The sequence below is a fragment of the Phyllobates terribilis genome, unplaced genomic scaffold (genome assembly GCF_046119375.1).
Source record: "Phyllobates terribilis strain yellow unplaced genomic scaffold, ASM4611937v1 Scaffold_4__5_contigs__length_816908805, whole genome shotgun sequence".
NCBI lineage: Eukaryota > Metazoa > Chordata > Amphibia > Anura > Dendrobatidae > Phyllobates > Phyllobates terribilis.
The window spans coordinates 380,982,468-381,002,577 of record NW_027362764.1 but is presented as its reverse complement, the minus strand read 5'-3'; the positions used below and the strand labels follow the sequence as shown (position 1 = coordinate 381,002,577).

The window sequence follows — 20,110 nt, the reverse complement described above, 5'->3', positions numbered from 1 at the left end:
TGTGTGTACAGTGTAGAGCCGGGCTGTGTGTGTACAGTGCAGTGCCCGGCTGTGTACAGTGTAGAGCCCGGCTGTGTGTGTACAGTGTAGTGTCGGGTTGTGTTTGTACAGTATAGAGCCGGGCTGTGTGTGTACAGTGAAGAGCCCTGTTTGTGCTGTGCTTGTACAGTGCAGAGCCGGGCTGTGTTTGTACAGTGCAGAGCCGGGCAGTGTGTGCTGTGTTTGTACAGTGCAGAGCTGGGCTGTGTTTGTACAGTGCAGAGCCCTGTGTGTGCTGTGCTTGTACAGTGCAGAGCCGGGCTGTGTTTGTACAGTGCCGAGCCGGGCAGTGTGTGCTGTGTTTGTACAGTGCAGAGCCGGGCTGTGTTTGTACAGTGCAGAGCCGGGCTGTGTGTGCTGTGTTTGTACAGTGCAGAGCCGGGCTGTGTTTGTACAGTTCAGAGCCCTGTGTGTGCTGTGCTTGTACAGTGCAGAGCCGGGCTGTGTTTGTACAGTGCAGAGCCGGGCTGTGTTTGTACAGTGCAGAGCCGGGCTGTGTGTGCTGTGTGTGGACAGTGCAGAGCCGGGCTGTGTGTGTACAGTTCAGAGCCGGGCTGTGTTTGTACAGTGTAGAGCCCGGCTGTGTTTGTACAGTGTAGAGCCGGGCTGTGTGTGTATAGTGTAGAGCCGGGCTGTGTGTGTACAGTGCAGATCTGGGCTGTGTGTGTACAGTGTAGAGCCCGGCTGTGTGTGTACAGTAATAGAGCCGGGTTGTGTGTGTACAGTGTAGAGCCGGGCTGTGTGTGTACAGTGCAGAGCCGGGCTGTGTGTGTACAGTCCAGAGCCGGGCTGTGTTTGTACAGTGTAGAGCCAGGCTGTGTGTGTACAGTGTAGAGCCGGGCTGTGTGTGTACAGTGCAGTGCCCGGCTGTGTACAGTGTAGAGCCCGGCTGTGTGTGTACAGTGTAGTGTCGGGTTGTGTTTGTACAGTATAGAGCCGGGCTGTGTGTGTACAGTGAAGAGCCCTGTTTGTGCTGTGCTTGTACAGTGCAGAGCCGGGCTGTGTTTGTACAGTGCAGAGCCGGGCAGTGTGTGCTGTGTTTGTACAGTGCAGAGCTGGGCTGTGTTTGTACAGTGCAGAGCCCTGTGTGTGCTGTGCTTGTACAGTGCAGAGCCGGGCTGTGTTTGTACAGTGCCGAGCCGGGCAGTGTGTGCTGTGTTTGTACAGTGCAGAGCCGGGCTGTGTTTGTACAGTGCAGAGCCGGGCTGTGTGTGCTGTGTTTGTACAGTGCAGAGCCGGGCTGTGTTTGTACAGTTCAGAGCCCTGTGTGTGCTGTGCTTGTACAGTGCAGAGCCGGGCTGTGTTTGTACAGTGCAGAGCCGGGCTGTGTTTGTACAGTGCAGAGCCGGGCTGTGTGTGCTGTGTGTGGACAGTGCAGAGCCGGGCTGTGTGTGTACAGTTCAGAGCCGGGCTGTGTTTGTACAGTGTAGAGCCCGGCTGTGTTTGTACAGTGTAGAGCCGGGCTGTGTGTGTATAGTGTAGAGCCGGGCTGTGTGTGTACAGTGCAGAGCTGGGCTGTGTGTGTACAGTGTAGAGCCCGGCTGTGTGTGTACAGTAATAGAGCCGGGTTGTGTGTGTACAGTGTAGAGCCGGGCTGTGTGTGTACAGTGTAGAGCCGGGCGGTGTGTGTACAGTGTGTGTACTGTGTGTGTACAGTGTAGAGCCTGGCTGTGTTTGTACAGTGTAGAGCCTGGCTGTGTACAGTGTAGAGCCCGGCTGTGTTTGTACAGTGTAGAGCCGGGCTGTGTGTGTACAGTGTAGAGCCGGTCTGTGTGTGTACAGTGCAGAGACGGGCTGTGTTTGTACAGTGCAGAGCCCTGTGTGCTGTGCTTGTACAGTGTTGAGCCGGGCTATGTTTGTATAGTGCAGAGCCGGGCTGTGTTTGTACAGTGCAGGGCCGGGCTGTGTGTGAACAGTGCAGATCCGGGCTGTGTGTGCGGCGTTTGTACAGTGTAGAGCCGGGCTGTGTGTGTTGTGTTTGTACAGTGCAGAGCCAGGTTGTGTGTGCTGTGTTTGTACAGTGCAGAGCCGGGCTGTGTGTGTACAGTGCAGAGTCGGGCTGTGTGTGCTGTGTTTGTACAGTGCAGAGCCGGGCTGTGTTTGTACAGTGCAGAGCCGGGCTGTGTGTACAGTGCAGAGCTGTGTGTGCTGTGTTTGTACAGTGCAGAGCTGTGTGTGCTGTGTTTGTACAGTGCAGAGCTGTGTGTGCTGTGTTTGTACAGTGCAGAGCCCTGTGTGTACAGTGCAGAGCTGTGTGCACAGCAGTCAGTACAGCTATAATCGCACAGCACTCGTTAGCGCTAGTCGCCCATGAGGACATGGTGCTATAATAAAGGGCGGCCGTAGCCGGACTCATCCCATGATTAGGCTTTTAGCTCATGGTGACAACCGGATTCACCATTTTTTTTCACTATTCAATTAATAAACAAGAACTTTCTATTTTTGAACTGATGTCATCGCTGGAGGAAACTTCCTTATCCTGCATTTCTTATTTTCTTGTAGCCGGACACGGACTCCTCCCCCCACGTGACTGATCACATGGTCACAGCATCACGAAAGGTCCTGTAGCATCTCCCTTATGCCGGTGTGTGCAGCACGGAGCTGCAGTGCTTCCATCATGAGCGAGAAGCCGGCCGCCGCTGACGCCTCCTGTCACCTAGATGCCGCTGCCAAGCCCCTGGCGTTTAAGCAGCCCGGCTTCCTGGTAAGTCTCCTGTCTTCCTCCTCCGTGTCCTCACGTGCCGGCTGAGTTGTCTGTATACAGAGCACGTGACTCCTCATGGCTCCTCACACTGCTGTGCTGCACAGTGTGGCTGACCGTGGCGTTTACTGCTGTGGCTCTAGAGCAGCGCCCTACCTACCGGGGGGTCCTTGCTGGCACGTTCCTGAGGCTGGGCCCTCCCGCTGGGTGTGCTTACCTGCCTACCATGGAGCATGCCAGTATCTGGAGTGTCAGGACATTGCTGCTGCTGCATCGCAAGCAGCGTCGGACTGGACTACCTTGGGCCCCCCAGAGATAATCATACTTGGGGCCCACCATGCAGTTATATAGAAAAAGCACCAGAAAACCAATATTGCAAAATACAGAAATATCGTTATATATTATCAAACCCAGTGTAGATTAACCCCTTCATGACCAGAACATTTTCTGTTTTTGCGTTTCCGTTTTTTGCTCCCCTTCTTCCCAGAGCCATAGCCTTTTTATTTTTCGGTCAAAATGGCCATGTGAGGGCTTATTTTTTGCGGGACTAGTTGTACTTTTAAACGACATCACTAGTTTTACCATATCGTGTACTGGAAAATGGGAAAAAATTCCAAGTGCGGTGAAATTGCAAAAAAAAAAAAAAAAAAATGCACTTCCACTGTTTTTTTTTTTTTTTACCACGACCACGTTCACTGAATACTAAAACTGACCTGCCATTATTATTCTCCAGGTCATTACGAGTTCGTAGACACCAAACATGTATAGGTCCTTTTTTATTAAGTGGTGAAAAAAATTCCAATGTTTGCTTAAAAAAAAAAAAAAAAAAAAAAAGACCCGAGACCCGTATTGTCTCCATTTTTTGGGATCTGGGGCCGGGTGAGGGCTTATTTTTTGCACTTCGGGCTGACTTTTTTTATTGATACCATTTTGGGGTAGATCCAATGTTTTGTTCACCCGTTATTGCATTTTATTGCAATGTTGCTGCGACCAAAAAAAGTATTCTGGCATTTGGAATTTTTTTCTCGTTACGCCGTTTACCGATTGGATTAATTTTTTTATATATATTGATCGGGCTATTTTGAACGCGGCGATACCAAATATGTGTATGTGGGGTTTATTTTTTATTTTATTTTGAATGGGGCAAAAGGGGGTGATTTAAACTTTTATATTTTTAAAAACATTTTGCTTGCTTCTATAGTATCTATAGGACACTAGAAGCAGCAACTGTCCGATCGCCTCTGCTACATAGAGGTGATGTGCAGATCACCTCTATGTAGCAGAAATGCTCCTGTGCTATGAGCGCCAACCACTAGGTGGCGCTCATAGCAATCTTTACATGACAACCACTGGGGTCTTCTGCAGACCCAGAGTTGTCATGCCCACCCATCAGTGACCCGCGATCACGTGACGGGGTCACCAATGGGCGGGGTAAGTGACGTGCTTCCGGCGCGGCTCTGTTAAATGCCTCGCTCAGATTGACTGCAGCATTTAACTAGTTAACCGCGGGTGGATCCCGATTCCACCCGCGGCTGTTGCGGGTACATGTCAGCTGTATAAATCAGCTGACATGTGCCTGGTTCAGTGCGGGCTCACCGCTGGAGCCCCGCTGAACCGGCCTTTCAGACGCGGTGCGTACTATTATCGACCACGTCGGAAAGGGGTTATAACCAATAACCAATTCACCTTAATGAAAAATAAAGTAAAGAAAAACTCCTGGTAAAAGAAAAACACATGTCTCAGTCAGGGCCTGTGTGGTGTAACGGCACAATAAATATTTTTAAGGTCCCGCCAATGGAACCTGCGTCTATTTTGAGGACAGGGCCCTGTGATATGCTGCTGTCAATGGTAAAGTAGATCTAATTCTTTCCATCTCTCCAATGACAGCAAAACAGATGAAAGTCCTATTTGTGAGACCCACAGCTACTATTATGGCACAACCTGTAAATGTGCCATTAATGTGCAATATGGGAATGCCGCTTTAAAGAAGACCTATCAATAATAAAACAATGAGTATAATTTAAGAGAAAAAGAAACATTATAAAACAGACATTACTAAAGAAAACGTATAATTCACAGTGAAATGGGAATATCACCTTTCCCAAATTGGAAAATTGAGACAAAAAAACTTGTCACCAAGCCATCTCAGCACATTCTTAGCATCCATTGAGCAATTTAAATGCACATAATTAGCTCAAAGTATGTTGAAAATATGCTGAGATGATCCAGCAGCATCCTTGTAGCAGCACGCCCCGCTTGCCCTATATTTTCCTAGTGGCAACTATGTAATCTATATATTAAAGTTAGTGCATACACTGTACTAAAACACCTGACTACAACCTTTACATACGAGGATATGCAGTTGTAGCTTGCATAACATATTAAAGAAGTTGTCCGGTACTTTTTTAAGTTGCCCAATGTATTCAGCATGTGGGCATAAGTATATTTGTAAATACCTTGTGTTTCAGATAATGCCTGTGAGTGGCGCTATCAGTGGCCGCTCACAGGCATCACGTGACCCCCCCCGCTGACTTCCCGTCTATTGAGGCATGACTCAGCACTGGGGTCACCCCGGTGGCTGCTGGGTTGTGGGCGGGGTTATTCCCTACATCACACCCAGCATCCACCGTGTGCTTTCCCAATGAATGGGGAGAGGGAGAGCACGCGGTGGATGCTGGGTGTGATGCGTGGAGTAACCCCGCCCACAACCCAGCAGCCATCGGTGGAACGCGGAAGAGGGACTCTCGGCTGCAGCCTGGACTTGTCGTGATATCAGCGGATGTGAGTGCTGGCTGCAGCCGGGGGTCACGTGATGCCTGTGATAGCGACGCTCACAGGCATTATCTGCAACAAAAGTGACGATAAAATCAATTGGAAAGCGCTAGACAACCCACATGTGAAAAACGCTTCACTTCCGCTTGTCCCTGGCAGGAAAAACGCATGTACAATCCGCATGTACAATCCGCATGCGTTTTTTCTGCCAGGGAGATGCAGAAACGCTCAGGAAAAATCCAGAGCATTTCTGCATCGTGGGCACATAGCCTTAATGTGAAATTGTTTGTAAAAAAGTGTAAATATATTAGTATTTAAAGGTGTGACCATTGCAATTGCAGAGCATTTTTTTTTAAATCTAACTTGTGGACCCAGAGAGATGGTACTTTTTTATTTAGTGCTAATTTTTATGGTCTTTACCAAGGGGGCCCACAGTGTAATTACAGAGCAGCGCAAATACAGTATCCTGTGAGCACCACCCCCCATAATAATGACCATAAAAATTAGCACTAAATAAAAGTCCTATATTTCTTCCACCTACCCCATAATAGATATATATTATATAATATAATTATTATTATTATTTTTTTTTAAATCTAACTACAGAATACGCAGGAAAAAATTAAGAGCAAAAAGTGTCTGCTTTTGAACTGAAGAAGGGTCCTATTTTTAACCCCTTTACCCCCGAGGGTGTTTGCACGTTAATGACCAGGCAAATTTTTATAATTCTGACCACTGTCACTTTATGAGGTAATTACTCTGGAACGCTTCAACAGATCCCCCTGATTATGAGATTTTTTCATGACATATTGTACTTCATGATAGTGGTAAAATTTCTTCAATATCACTTGGGTTTATTTGTGAAAAAAAAACAGTAATTTGGCAAAAAAATTTGAAAATGTCACAACTTTCCAACTTTGAATTTTCATGCCTGTAAATCAGAGAGGTATGTTACACAAAATAGTTAACCGGTTCCCGACCGCCCACTGTAGATAAACATCGGCGCTTGCCAGGCTCTGTGCAGCGCCGACGTTTAAAAACGGTATGTGGTCTCGCAGTGCTCAGGACCCCCAGGGTCCTGTAAGCACTGCGATTCCGGTGCAGAGCGTTAGCTCTGACAGGGTACATCATCGGGACCTGATTAGATCAGCTCCCAGTGATGTTAACCCTTTGCTGTCTTCTATATGCTGTGATCTATAGCGATCGCGGCATATAGGAGACAGCAGGAAGAGAGGGGGTCGTCTTACTTACCTCCGAAGACCTCCGTTTCGTTTGAGGACCTGGGGTTGCTATGGCAGCTGGAGGTCACATGACCGCCTCCAGCTCTGCCATATATGGTGTCCTTCCTGTCTGGCTTCAGCCTGTATGTAGCTGATACCAGACAGGAGACTCTGACTGAAACAGTCAGTGAAGATCTCATATAATGTAATATATGTCTATTACATTACATGAGATCAGTGATCAGAAAAATAAAAATTAATGTCCCATACAGGGACTAAGTAAAAATGTAAAAAAAAGTTAAAAAAAAGTTTTTAAACTATTAAAAAAAAAAAATCACAAAATAAATAAAAATAAATAAATAAAATATTAAACCAATAAATCCGTAAATTATTACAAAACCAAAAAAAGTACACATATTTGGTATCGCCGCATCCGAAACAACCCGAGCTATAAAACTGTCACACTAATTAACTCCTTCTGTGCACACCGTAATAAAAATAAATAAAAAACGGAGCAAAAAAATATGCTTTTTCATCATATCGCCAAACAAAAAGTGGAAAAAAATGCGATCAAAAAGCAGAATAGAAATAAAAATGGTATCACTGAAAACGTCATCTTGTTCCGCAAAAAAAAGCCGCCATACAGCTCCATCAGCCGAAAAATAAAAAAGTTATAGCGCTCAGAATAAAGCAATGAAAAAAAAATATATTTTTTTCTATAAAATTGTTTTATTGTGTAAAAGCGCCAAAACATAAAAAAAATACAGTAAGTGTAGTATCGCTGTAAACGTACTGACCCGAAGAATAACGCTGCCTGATCACTTTTACCACACGCAGAACGGCATAAAAAAAAACTCAAAAAACAATTCCTGAAGTGTTTGTTTTTGTTAACTTTACCTCCCAAAAAACGGAATAGAAAGCGATCAAAAAATGTCACGTGCCCAAAAATGGTTCCAATAAAAATGTCAACTCGTCCCGCAAAAAACAAGCCATCACATGACTCTGTCGGCCGAAATATGGAAAAATTATAACTCTCAAAATATGGTGATGCAAAAACTAGATTTTGCAAAAAAAGCGTATTTTAGTGTGTGACAGCTGTCAGTCATAAAAACCCGATATAAATCTGGTATCTCTGTAATCGCACCGACCCGAAGAATAAAGTAATCTAATCAGTTATATCACACTAGGAACGGCATAAAAAATAAATAAAACAAATATTATTCACCTGCTACTGATTTGTTTATTATGTCTCCCAAAGATCCCAGTAAGGCTCTGCTCACATTTATCCTGTGCTCTGCGCTGAGCACTTACACCAGAGTTTCCGTGTAAATCTCTGAAATACGTGATTCAGCCAGAACCCATGATGGAAGATTCCCTGTAATGAGGCAGATATAGGCCACTGTGGATGCCGTCTAGCCTGGGATCCCACGGTGTCATTTGTTTTAGGCGTGCATAAAAGTGCGGTTGGCCACAGTTTTGTGCACTTCTGAAAAAAAGGACACCACTAAACAGAGGCCATACGGAGTCCAGAGTAACTCTGCTGCCTCATTACAGTGAATGGATCCCGCAGGGGTTTCATCTGAATTACATCACTTGGAAAATTAGATGGAAACCCCGATGTAAGTGCTCAGCCTAGAGCACCGGATAAATGTTACGTAAAATGTTCCCAATAAAAGCTTCAACTCAGTCCTCAAAAAAAGCTAGTCCCCACTCAGGTCCATCATCTGTTAAAAATATAAGGGACTTCCAAGTTACTGGTAGCAGAAAGGCTCTGGAAAAGCAAAATGGTCCTTGCCCCCCAAAAGAAATTCAGAAAATTTTGTGCTCCCAAATCCAAATGCCTATTCTACAATAATTTGTTCTCCAATTGTCAAATAGCGCTCCTTCCCCCTCAAATCTCACCGTATGGCTAAGTGGTACGATACAGCCACATATGGGGTATTGCCACTTTTAGAAGATATTGTGTGACACATTTCGGCACCATTTTTACCCATTGCCCTGTGTGAAAATGTAAAATCTGAGGGTAAAACATTTTTTTGTGGTAAAAATATAATTAGGCTTTTTTCACTGCCCAATGGTATAAATTTAAAAATTAAAAAATGCTCACTACTTCCCTAGATGAATTCCTTGAGAGGTGTAGTTTACAAAATGGGGTCACTTGTGGGGGTTTCTGCTGTTTTGGCATGTCAGCGACTCTTCAAATGTGACATGGTGTCTGCTGCCTATCCCAGCCAACATAGCGCTTCTTTCTCTTCCGAACCCTGCCGTACACCAAAGCAGTGGTTTTCCCCCACATATGGGGTATCGGCGTACTCAGGAGAAATTGTACAACAAATTTCATGGTGCAATTTATCCTGTTACCCTTATGATAATACAAAATTAGGGAATGAAAAACATTTTTTGAGGGGAAAAATGTGAAAATTTTATTTTTACGGCTCAATATTATAAACTTCTGTGAAGCAGCTGGGGGTGCAAGGTGCTCACCACACATCTAGATAAGTTCCCTAAGGGGTCTAGTTTCCAAAATGGTGGCACTTGTGGGGGGTTTCCACTGTTTAGGCACATTAGGGGCTCCCCAAATGTGACATGGCGTCCGCTAATTATTCAAACAAATTTTACATTCAAAAAGTCAAATGGCGCTCCTTCCCTTTCAAACCCTGCCATGTGCCCAAACAGTAATTTGCCTCCACATATGGGGTATCGGCGTGTTCAGGAGAAATTGAACAACAAATTTCATGGTGCAATTTATCCTGTTACCCTTATGATAATACAAAATTAGGGAATGAAAAACATTTTTTGAGGGAAAAATGTGAAAATTTTATTTTTACAGCTCAATATTATAAACTTCTGTGAAGCACCTTGGGGTTCAAGGTGCTCACCACACATCTAGATAAGTTCCCTAAGGGGTCTAGTTTCCAAAATGGTGTCACTTGTGGGGGGGTTTCCACTGTTTAGGCACATCAGGAGCTCTCCAAACGCAACATGGCGTCCGCTAATTATTCAGACAAATTTTACATTCAAAAAGTCTAATGGCGCTCCTTCCCTTCCGAACCCTGCCGTGCGCCCAAACAGTGGTTTTCCCTCACATATGGGGTATCAGCACGCTCAAGAGAAATTGCACAAAAAAATTTGGGGTCCATTTTTTCATGTTACCCCTGTGAAAATAAAAAAATTGGGTCTAAAGTAACATTTTTGTGAAAAAAGTTAAATGTTCATTTTTTTCTTCCACATTCCAAAATTTCCTGTGAAGCACCTGAAGGGTTAATAAAGTTCTTGAATGTGGTTTTGAGCACCTTGAGGGGTGCAGTTTTTAGAATGGTGTCACTTTTGGGTATTTTCTGTCATAAAGACCCTCAAAGTGACTTCAAATATGATGTGGTCCCTAAAAAAATGTTTTTGTAAATTTTGTTGGAAAAATGAGAAATTGCTGGTCAACTTTTAACCCTTATAGCTCCCTAACAAAAAAAATTTTGGGTTCCAAAATTGTGCTGATGTAAAGTAGACATGTGGGAAATGTTATTTATTAACTCTTTTGTGTGACATATCTCTCTGATTTAAGGGCATGAAAATTCAAAGTTTGAAAATTGCTAAATTTTCTAAATTTTCGCCAAATTTCCGATTTTTTCACAAACGCAAGTGATATCGAAGAAATTTTACCACTATCATGAAGTACAATATGTCACGAAAAAAATCAGAATCAGGGGAATACGTTGAAGCGTTCCAGGGTAATTACTTCATATACTGGCAGTGGTCAGAATTGAAAAAATTGGCCCGGTCACGAAGGCAAAAACAAGCTCTGGCGCGAAGTGGTTAATAAATAACATTTCCCACATGTCTACTTTACATCAGCACAATTTTGGAACAAACATATATATATATTTTTTTTAGGAAGTTATAAGGGTTAAAAGTTGACCAGCGATTTCTCATTTTTTCCAACAAAATTCACAAAAGACCACATCACATTTGAACTGACTTTGAAGGGGCATTTATGACAGAAAATACCCAAAAGTGACACCATTCTAAAAACTGCACCCCTCAAGGTGCTCAAAACCACATTCAAGAAGTTTTTTAACCCTTCACGTGCTTCACAGAAATTTTTGGAATGTGGAAGAAAAAATTGAACATTTAACTTTTTTCACAAAAATGTTACCCTTACGAAAATAGAAAACGGAGTCTAAAGTAACAGGAAAAAATGGACCGCAAAATTTGTTGTGCAATTTCTCCTGAGCATACCCCATATGTGGGAGAAAACCACTGTTTGGGCGCACGGCAGGGTTCGGAAGGGAAGGAGCGCCATTTGACTTTTTGAATGTAAAATTTGCTTGAATTATTTATTAGCAGATGCCATGTTGCGTTTGGAGAGTCCCTGATGTGCCTAAACAATGGAAACCCCCCACAAGTGACACCATTTTGGAAACAAGTTCCCTGAGGGGTCTAATCTAGATGTGTGGTGAGCACCCTGAACTTTACAGAAGTTTATAACATGGAGCCGTGAAAATAAAAAAATCTAACTTTTTCCACAAAAAATGTTTTAGCCCCATTTTTTTTATTTTCACAATGGTAAGAGGAGAAAATGAACCCCAAAAACTTTTGTGCAATTTCTCCTGAGTACTCTGATGGCGCATATTTGGGGAAAATACACTGTTTGGGCGCACAGCAGAGTTCAAAGGGGAAGGAGCACTGTGTGACTTTTTGAACGCAAACTTGGTTGGAATTGAGAGCGGACTCCATGTCGCATTTGGAGAGCCCCTGATGTGCCTAAATAGTGTAAACCCCCCCCACAAGTGACCCCATTTTGTAAACTAGACCCCTCAAGGATTTTATCAAGGGGTATAGTGAACATTTTGAACCCAGAGGTACGACACAGAATTTGATAACATTAGGTCATCATATTGAATAAGTTGTTGTTAGTCTTGAGCGCAAGTGCTCACTACTTGAGTTTGCATCGGGTACTCGGGTATGCACCAAGTATCATGGGTGCTCGAGTGACATGCTTGAGTCCCCGCCTACATGTTTCACGGTTATTAGACACCCCAAAAAAAAAAAAAAAAAAAAACCATGTGGGGATCATTCGTGAATGGCAGGCAATCCATGAAACTTTTCTTGGCCACAAAGCATATGGGGCAGAGACTCGACCATGTCACTCGAGCACCTGTGATACTCAGTGCGTACCCGAGCACCCGATGCAAACTCAAGTAGCAAGCACAACTCTGTTCGCCATATTGTCATCATTTATTTTTATTTTTTTTACTTTTGAAAAAATCCCAGCCCTAACTGTAGCACAATCCTAACCCTAGAGTTTATTTTTTACTCAGTTCCTCGTGTGGTATAAGTGATTAGACGACTTTATTCTTCGGGTCGGTGCAATTACAGCAATACCAGATTCATATCAGGTTTTTATGATTGACAGCTGTCACACACTAAAAGACGCTTTTTTTTTTTTTTTTTTTTTTTTTATGCGAAGACTAGTTTTTGCATCGCCATATTTTGAGAGCTATAATTTTTCCATATTTTGGCCGACAAAGTCGCATGATGGCTTGTTTTTTGCGGGATGAGTTGACATTTTTATTGGTACCATTTTTGGGCACGTGACATTTTCTGATCGCTTTCTATTCCGATTTTTGGAAGGCAGAATAAACAAAAACCAACAATTCAGGAATTGTTTTTTTATGCCATTCTGCGTGTGGTAAAATTGATAAGGCAGCTTTATTCTTAGGGTCAGTACGTTTACAACAGTACCATATTTATTTATATTCGTCTTTTTGATCGTGTGTTATCCCATTTTTTTGTTTCGCGGTATGATGATAAAGCATTGTTTTTTGCTTTGTTTTTATTTATTTATTTTTTTACTGTGTTCACTAAAGGGGTGAACTAGTGAAACAGTTTTATAGGTTAGGTCGTTCCGGACACGGCGATACCAAATACATCCCTCCCTTCTGAGCTCCACAGTGTGTCTAAACTGTGTCCACATGTTTGGCATTTCTGTAGCAATTAGAGCCTGCCTGATTTATGGGCTCCAGAAGCACAAGCTGGGCACAACAGACAGGGCACTACAACGGCAGTTTAAAGTTTTCACTCGGCAACATCCACTCCTGCTTGTTTTTGGAAAACACCCATGGGATCAAAATCGTCACCACGCCTGTAGATAAATTCCCAAAGGGGATCACTTGAGGGGGGTTTCTGCTCTTCTAGCACTTAGGTGCTTTGTATATGGAGTCCGCATACTATTCTAAGAAAATCTGTACTCCAGAAGCCAAAAAAGTGCTCCGTCCCTCCTGAGTCTTGCCGTATGCCTAAGCAGTACTTTACAGCTACATATGGGGTATTTCTACATTCAGCAGACTGTGGGACAAATTTTGGTGCCATTTTTACCCATTTCCCAGTGTGCAAATGTAAAATCTGGGGCGAAAGCCAAATTTTGGTCGTAAAAATGTAATTATTTTTTTCTTCACCGCCCATTGGTGTAAAATTCTGTGACCCACCTGTGGTGTTTAATATGATCACTGTACCCCTATATAAACTCATAGAGGAGCGTAGTTTGTAAAATGAGGTCACTTATAGGGAATTCTGCAGTTCTGGCACCTCAGGGGCTCTCCCAGTGGTTCATGGCACCCTCAAACCAGACCAGCAAAATCTGAACTCTAATTTTTAAATCTTCTTCTGTCCAATGTCTGTGTTCTTTTGCCCATATTAATCTTTTCCTTTTATTAGCCAGTCTCAGATATGGCTTTTTCTTTGCCACTTTGCCCTGAAGGCCAGCATTCCGGAGTCGCCTCTTCACTGTAGACGTTGACACTGGCGTTTTGCGTGTACTATTTAATGAAGCTGCCAGTTGAGGAGCTGTGAGGCGTCGATTTCTCAAACTAGAGAATCTAATGTACTTGTCTTGTTGCTCAGATGTGCTGCGGCGCCTCCCACTTCTCTTTCTACTCTGGTTAGAGCCTGTTTGTGCTCTCCTCTGAAGGGAGTAGTACACACCGTTGTAGGAAATATTCAGTTTCTTGGCAACTTCTCACATGGAATAGCGTTCATTTCTAAGAACAAGAATAGACTGTCGAGTTTCACATGAAAGTTCTCTTTTTCTGGCCATTTTGAGAGTTTCATAGAACAAACAAATGTAATGCTCCAGATTCTCAACTAGCTCAAAGGAAGGTCAATTTTATAGTTTCTCAAATCATCCAAACCGTTTTCAGCTGGGCTAACATACTTGTGCAAGGGTTTTCTAGGGTTTTCAAAACATCCATTAGGCTTCTTTCACAGTTAGCAAACACAATGTACCATTAAAACACTGGAGTGGTGGTTGTTGGAAATGGGCATCTATACACCTATGTAGATATTAAAATAAAAACAAGACATTTGCAGCTAGAATAGTCATTTACCACATTAACAATGTATAGAGTGTATTTATGATTCATTTAATGTTAGCTTCATTGGAAAAAAAATGTGCTTTTCTTTCAAAAATAATGAAATTTCTAAATTACCCCAAACTTTTGAACTGTTATGTATGTATGTACAGTGGGGGAAATAAGTATTTGATCCCTTGCTGTTTTTGTAAGTTTGCCCACTGACAAAGACATGAATAGTCTATATAATTTTAATATAAAAAAAATCACATTGTATAAATTGATAATTTTTTTTGCATTTTGCAGTGAGAATTAAGTATTTGATCCCCTTACAAATCATTGAGTTTTCGCTCCTACAGACCAGTTAGACGCTCCTAATCAACTTGTTAACCCTATAAAAGACAGCTGTCTTACATAGTCACCTGTATAAAAGACTCCTGTCCACAGACTCAATTAATCCGTCAGACTCTAACCTCTACAACCTGGGCAAGACCAAAGAGCTATCTAAGGATGTCAGGGACAAGATCATAGACCTGCACAACGCTGGAATGGGCTACAAAACCATTAGTAAGATGCTGGGTGAGAAGGAGACAACTGTTGGTGCAATAGTAAGAAAATGGAAGAAATGCAAAATGACTGTCAATTGACATTGATCTGGGGCACCATGCAAAATCTCACCTCGTGGGGTATCCTTGATCATGAGGAAGGTGTGCAATAAGCTTAAAACTACACGGGGGAACTTGTTAATGATCTTTAAGGCAGCTGGGACCACAGTCACCAAGAAATCCATTGGTAACATATTACGGCTTAAAGGTTTAGGACCCTGCAGTGACCGCAATGTCCCGTTGCTCAAGAAGGCACATGTGCAGGCCCATCTGAAGTTTGCCAATTAACACCTGGATGATTCTGGGAGTTATTGGGATAAGGTGCTCTGGTCAGATGAGACAAAAATTGAGCTCTTTGGCATTAACTCAACTCGCCGTGTTTGGAGGAAGAAGGATGAGTACAACCCTAAGAACATCGTCCCAACCATGAAGCATGGTGGGGGAAACCTTATACTTTGGGGTGCTTTTCTGCAAAGGGGACATGACTGCATCGTACTGAAGGGAAGATAGATGGGGTTATGTATCGCGAGATCTTGGCCGACAACCTCCTTCCCTCAGTAAGAGCATTGAAGATGGGTCGTGGCTGGGTCTTCCAGCAAGACAATGACCCAAAACATACAGCCAAGGTAACAAAGGAGTGGCTCAAAAAGCAGCACAGTAAGGTCATGGAGTGGCCTAGCCAGTCTACAGACCTTAATCCCATAGAAAACTTATGGAGGGAGTTGAAGCTCCGAGTTGCCAAGTGACAGCCTCAAAATCTTAATGGTTTACAGATGATCTGCAAAGCGGAGTGGACCAAAATTCCTCCGGACATGTGCGCAACTGTAACATACCTGGCGGCGTCCTTGCATAGTGGTCCATCTCCCACTGTGCAAGAGCGCACACTTGATCTCCAGTCCAGACTGCCACTCTGGCTTCTTTACATGTTGTCTGCTTTGCTCTGCTCTTGCTGCTTAGGGCGATGCCCGCTGAACTTCCTGTTTCTTGTAGCTGCTGCTGACACTCCCCTGATGCGTCCTCAGCCTATTGCTGTCTTTCACCTGGTATTTAACCCAGCTCCTCCTTGGAATCCTTGCCTGAGCATCTTGTTCTGTCAGTTGGCTTCTGGTCGCTGACATGCCAGGTCCTGTCTGTTTCCTGCCTATCGGTATCAGTTCCCGTGTCTGAACTGTGTCCTGTCTGTGCACTCTAGCCTGTTGTCTGTCCGCCTTCCTGGAGGCTGTATTTCCAGACCAGTCTGAACACGCTCTTAACCTGTTCGTCTTGCCCTCTGGGGTCGCATACCCAGACTCGCTCCTGTATTTGTTGCAGTACAGTTCCTGTCTGAACTGTCTCCTAACCTGCTTCCTGTTTCTCTCTATGTCCGTACCTTCCCTTTCTCCTGCTTTGTCTAAACCAGCACTTGGCTTTGCCTTGACTCGTTCCTGTATTTTGTTGCAGTTACAGTTCCTGTCTGAACTGTCTCCTTACCTTTTACCCGTTTCGTCTATCTGTCCCTTCCCTTTTCCTGCGTTGTCTGAACCTGCACCTAACTCCTTCTCATTGTCGCTGTACTTCCCTTTGTGAGTTGGAGTCCTCTCGCTACTTCTTTGCAAGTATCTAGTGTGTATCTGGTTCTGCCTTTCTTTCTGTTCCGTGTGAACTGAGCCCTGTCCCCTTTGCTTTGTCTTTGTTTACTTCTTCGGCTATTTATCTCAGCTTTGTCTACCGCGTCTGCGGTTCCGCTCTGCTCAGCCTTGTCTACCGCGTCTGCGGTTCCGCTCTGCTCAGCCTTGTCTACCGCGTCTGCGGTTCCGCTCTGCTCAGCCTTGTCTACCGCGTCTGCGGTTTCGCTCTGCTCAGCCTTGTCTACCGCGTCTGCGGTTTCGCTCTGCTCAGCCTTGTCTACCGCGTCTGCGGTTTCGCTCTGCTCAGCCTTGTCTACCGCGTCTGCGGTTTCGCTCTGCTCAGCCTTGTCTACCGCGTCTGCGGTTTCGCTCTGCTCAGCCTTGTCTACCGCGTCTGCGGTTTCGCTCTGCTCAGCCTTGTCTACCGCGTTTGCGGTTTCGCTCTGCTCAGCCTTGTCTACCGCGTCTGCGGTTTCGCTCTGCTCAGCCTTGTCTACCGCGTCTGCGGTTTCGCTCTGCTCAGCCTTGTCTACCGCGTCTGCGGTTTCGCTCTGCTCAGCCTTGTCTACCGCGTCTGCGGTTTCGCTCTGCTCAGCCTTGTCTACCGCGTCTGCGGTTTCGCTCTGCTCAGCCTTGTCTACCGCGTCTGCGGTTTCGCTCTGCTCAGCCTTGTCTACCGCGTCTGCGGTTTCGCTCTGCTCAGCCTTGTCTACCGCGTCTGCGGTTTCGCTCTGCTCAGCCTTGTCTACCGCGTCTGCGGTTTCGCTCTGCTCAGCCTTGTCTACCGCGTCTGCGGTTTCGCTCTGCTCAGCCTTGTCTACCGCGTCTGCGGTTTCGCTCTGCTCAGCCTTGTCTACCGCGTCTGCGGTTTCGCTCTGCTCAGCCTTGTCTACCGCGTCTGCGGTTTCGCTCTGCTCAGCCTTGTCTACCGCGTCTGCGGTTTCGCTCTGCTCAGCCTTGTCTACCGCGTCTGCGGTTTCGCTCTGCTCAGCCTTGTCTACCGCGTCTGCGGTTTCGCTCTGCTCAGCCTTGTCTACCGCGTCTGCGGTTTCGCTCTGCTCAGCCTTGTCTACCGCGTCTGCGGTTTCGCTCTGCTCAGCCTTGTCTACCGCGTCTGCGGTTTCGCTCTGCTCAGCCTTGTCTACCGCGTCTGCGGTTTCGCTCTGCTCAGCCTTGTCTACCGCGTCTGCGGTTTCGCTCTGCTCAGCCTTGTCTACCGCGTCTGCGGTTTCGCTCTGCTCAGCCTTGTCTACCGCGTCTGCGGTTTCGCTCTGCTCAGCCTTGTCTACCGCGTCTGCGGTTTCGCTCTGCTCAGCCTTGTCTACCGCGTCTGCGGTTTCGCTCTGCTCAGCCTGGTCCACCGCGTCTGCGGTTTCGCTCTGCTCAGCCTGGTCCACCGCGTCTGCGGTTTCGCTCTGCTCAGCCTGGTCCACCGCGTCTGCGGTTTCGCTCTGCTCAGCCTGGTCCACCGCGTCTGCGGCTCTGAACTCGTCTCCCAGTCTGTACTGGACCCTACCCAGCCTGCGCTCTAGCCTGCCTGTTCCTGTATTCCCCGGTGTGGGTCAACAGCCGTGTCCGGAGTCTGACCTGGAGTAGACCCTGGTCCCTCAGCTCTGTTCCTCCCTGGTGCACTGGCGTCGTATGCCGTCGTGTGACCTTGGTCGGATCGAGCAGATACTTAGTTACGCCCCTCCAGGCACTCTCCGGTTCATTGCACAGTGGAACCACTAAACACGCACACGCCAGTCAGTCCGGGCGTGTGCATTACAGCAACCTAATCAACTACAAAAAAAAGTCTGACTGCTGTGCTTGCCAACAAGGGTTTTGCCACCAAGTATCAAGTGTTGTTTGCCAGAGGGATCAAATACTTATTTCTCACTGCAAAATGTAAATAAATTTATCTAATTTATACAAATGTGATTCTTTTTTTTTTTTTTTTTTTTTTTTTGATATTCTCTCTCTCAATGTTAAAATTAACCTACCCTTAAAATTATAGACTGTTCATGTCTTTGTTAGTGGGCAGACTTACAAAAACAGCAAGGGATCAAATACTTATTTCCCCCACTGTATGTATGTATGTACAGTACAGACCAAAAGTTTGGACACGCCTTCTCATTTAAAGATTTTTCTGTATTTTCATGACTATGAAAATTGTACATTCACACTGAAGGCATCAAAACTATGAATTAACACATGTGGAATTATATACTTAACAAAAAAGTGTGAAACAACTGAAAATATGTCTTATATTCTAGGTTCTTCAAAGTAGCCACCTTTTGCTTTGATGACTGCTTTGCACACTCTTGGCATTCTCTTGATGAGCTTCAAGAGGTAGTCACCGGAAATGGTCTTCCAACAATCTTGAAGAAGTTACCAGAGATGCTTAGCACTTGTTGGCCCTTTTGCCTTCACTCAGCAGTCCAGCTCACCCCAAATTTTCATAGTCATGAAAATACAGAAAAATCTTTAAATGAGAAGGTGTGTCCAAACTTTTGGTCTGTACTGTATGTGTAGCGCAGTGGTTACCACTGCAGCCTTGCAGCACTAGGGTTTTGGATTCAAATCCCACCAAGGACAACATCTGCAAGGAGTTTGTATGTTCTCCCCGTGTTTGCGTGGATGATGATATTGTCTGTAAAGCTCTGCGGAATGTTATGGCGCTATTTAAGTGAGTAAAATAAATATTAATCAGAATGGGACTCTCAGAAAAAATATTGATAAAGTGCCGAACATTGGAATGCTCTGTTTCGCCCTTTGTAACAGTCCCTACCTACCTGCAGAGGTTGGCATTTTAAACATGCAAATAATGCCCCAGCTCAACGTAGACTTGCCCTTGTAGGCTTTATTTGACCTTAGAAAATTAGCACAGTAAGACCCACTAAACAATGTAAGGGCAACTGCATAGACAAAACTATGATGGCCAATAACCAGTTTTTAGTTTACAAAAGGTAGACCCAACCAATGACACCTCAATGTGTGTATAGCACCCTGGTCAGTGCAAATGCAGCACACTCAACCTAACAATGAATAATAATAAGTTTTCCCTTTCCTTTTAGGAAAAGTAAAGCGTACTAAGCCTAGACCATCATATGGGATAGGCACTGTGATCAAGCTCTCAGACATCCCTCCGTAGATGGTGTGCATTCCAGATGAATGTGCTGGTCTGGAAATACCAGCGTGACCGGATGTGATTCATCACCACTGGTCATGTGCGAGTGTCACATGACTGGTAATGGCGTTGTTGCACAGCTTTATGTTGCTACGGATACCTCATTTCAGTCTACATGCTGTGCATCAGACATCACATGACAAGCAGTCACATTGCCAAGCACAGCAGTACTATCGAAATCCTACCCCCAATGTATACAATATGATATCAAGATATTTTAATCTCTACTGCTCTGTAAACTTTAACTAGGGGGATGTTATAATTGGGCAAATTCATACCCCTGATGGACATTACAGTGGGATGTAAAAGTTGGGGCACTATGAACAGTTAAGCAAGTTAAAGATGACATGATCTCTGAAACGCTTAAAGTTAAGGATGACACATTTCTTTGTATTTTAGCCATCAGTCCATTTTCCTTTTTGTAATTTTTAAAATGTAAAAAATGGCTTTTTTTTGCCTAAAATACGAAGGAAATGTCATCTTTAACTTTAGCCCTTTTAGAGTTAATTTCATCTTTAACTTGCTTCACCATGTTCACAATAACAGTAATTTTGACTAGGGGTGCCCAAACTTTTACATACCACTGTGCAGGGGTGTTGCTAGGGTCCTAAAAGATTAGGGGCCCAAGCCCCAAAGTACTTGTGTCCCCACACA

At 44.6% G+C, this 20,110-nt stretch overlaps 1 protein-coding gene across 1 annotated transcript in view; it reads left to right on the top strand.

Annotated features, from left to right (window-relative positions):
• Window positions 1-2,544: 2,544 nt before the first annotated feature.
• INO80C (INO80 complex subunit C) overlaps window positions 2,545-20,110 on the top strand; it is a 102,562-nt gene continuing 84,996 nt past the window's right edge. The window contains exon 1 of the mRNA XM_073678488.1: window positions 2,545-2,743. Coding sequence (XP_073534589.1) covers window positions 2,618-2,743 — 126 coding nt within the window. The 5' untranslated portion in view covers window positions 2,545-2,617. The remainder of the gene's footprint in view (window positions 2,744-20,110) is intronic.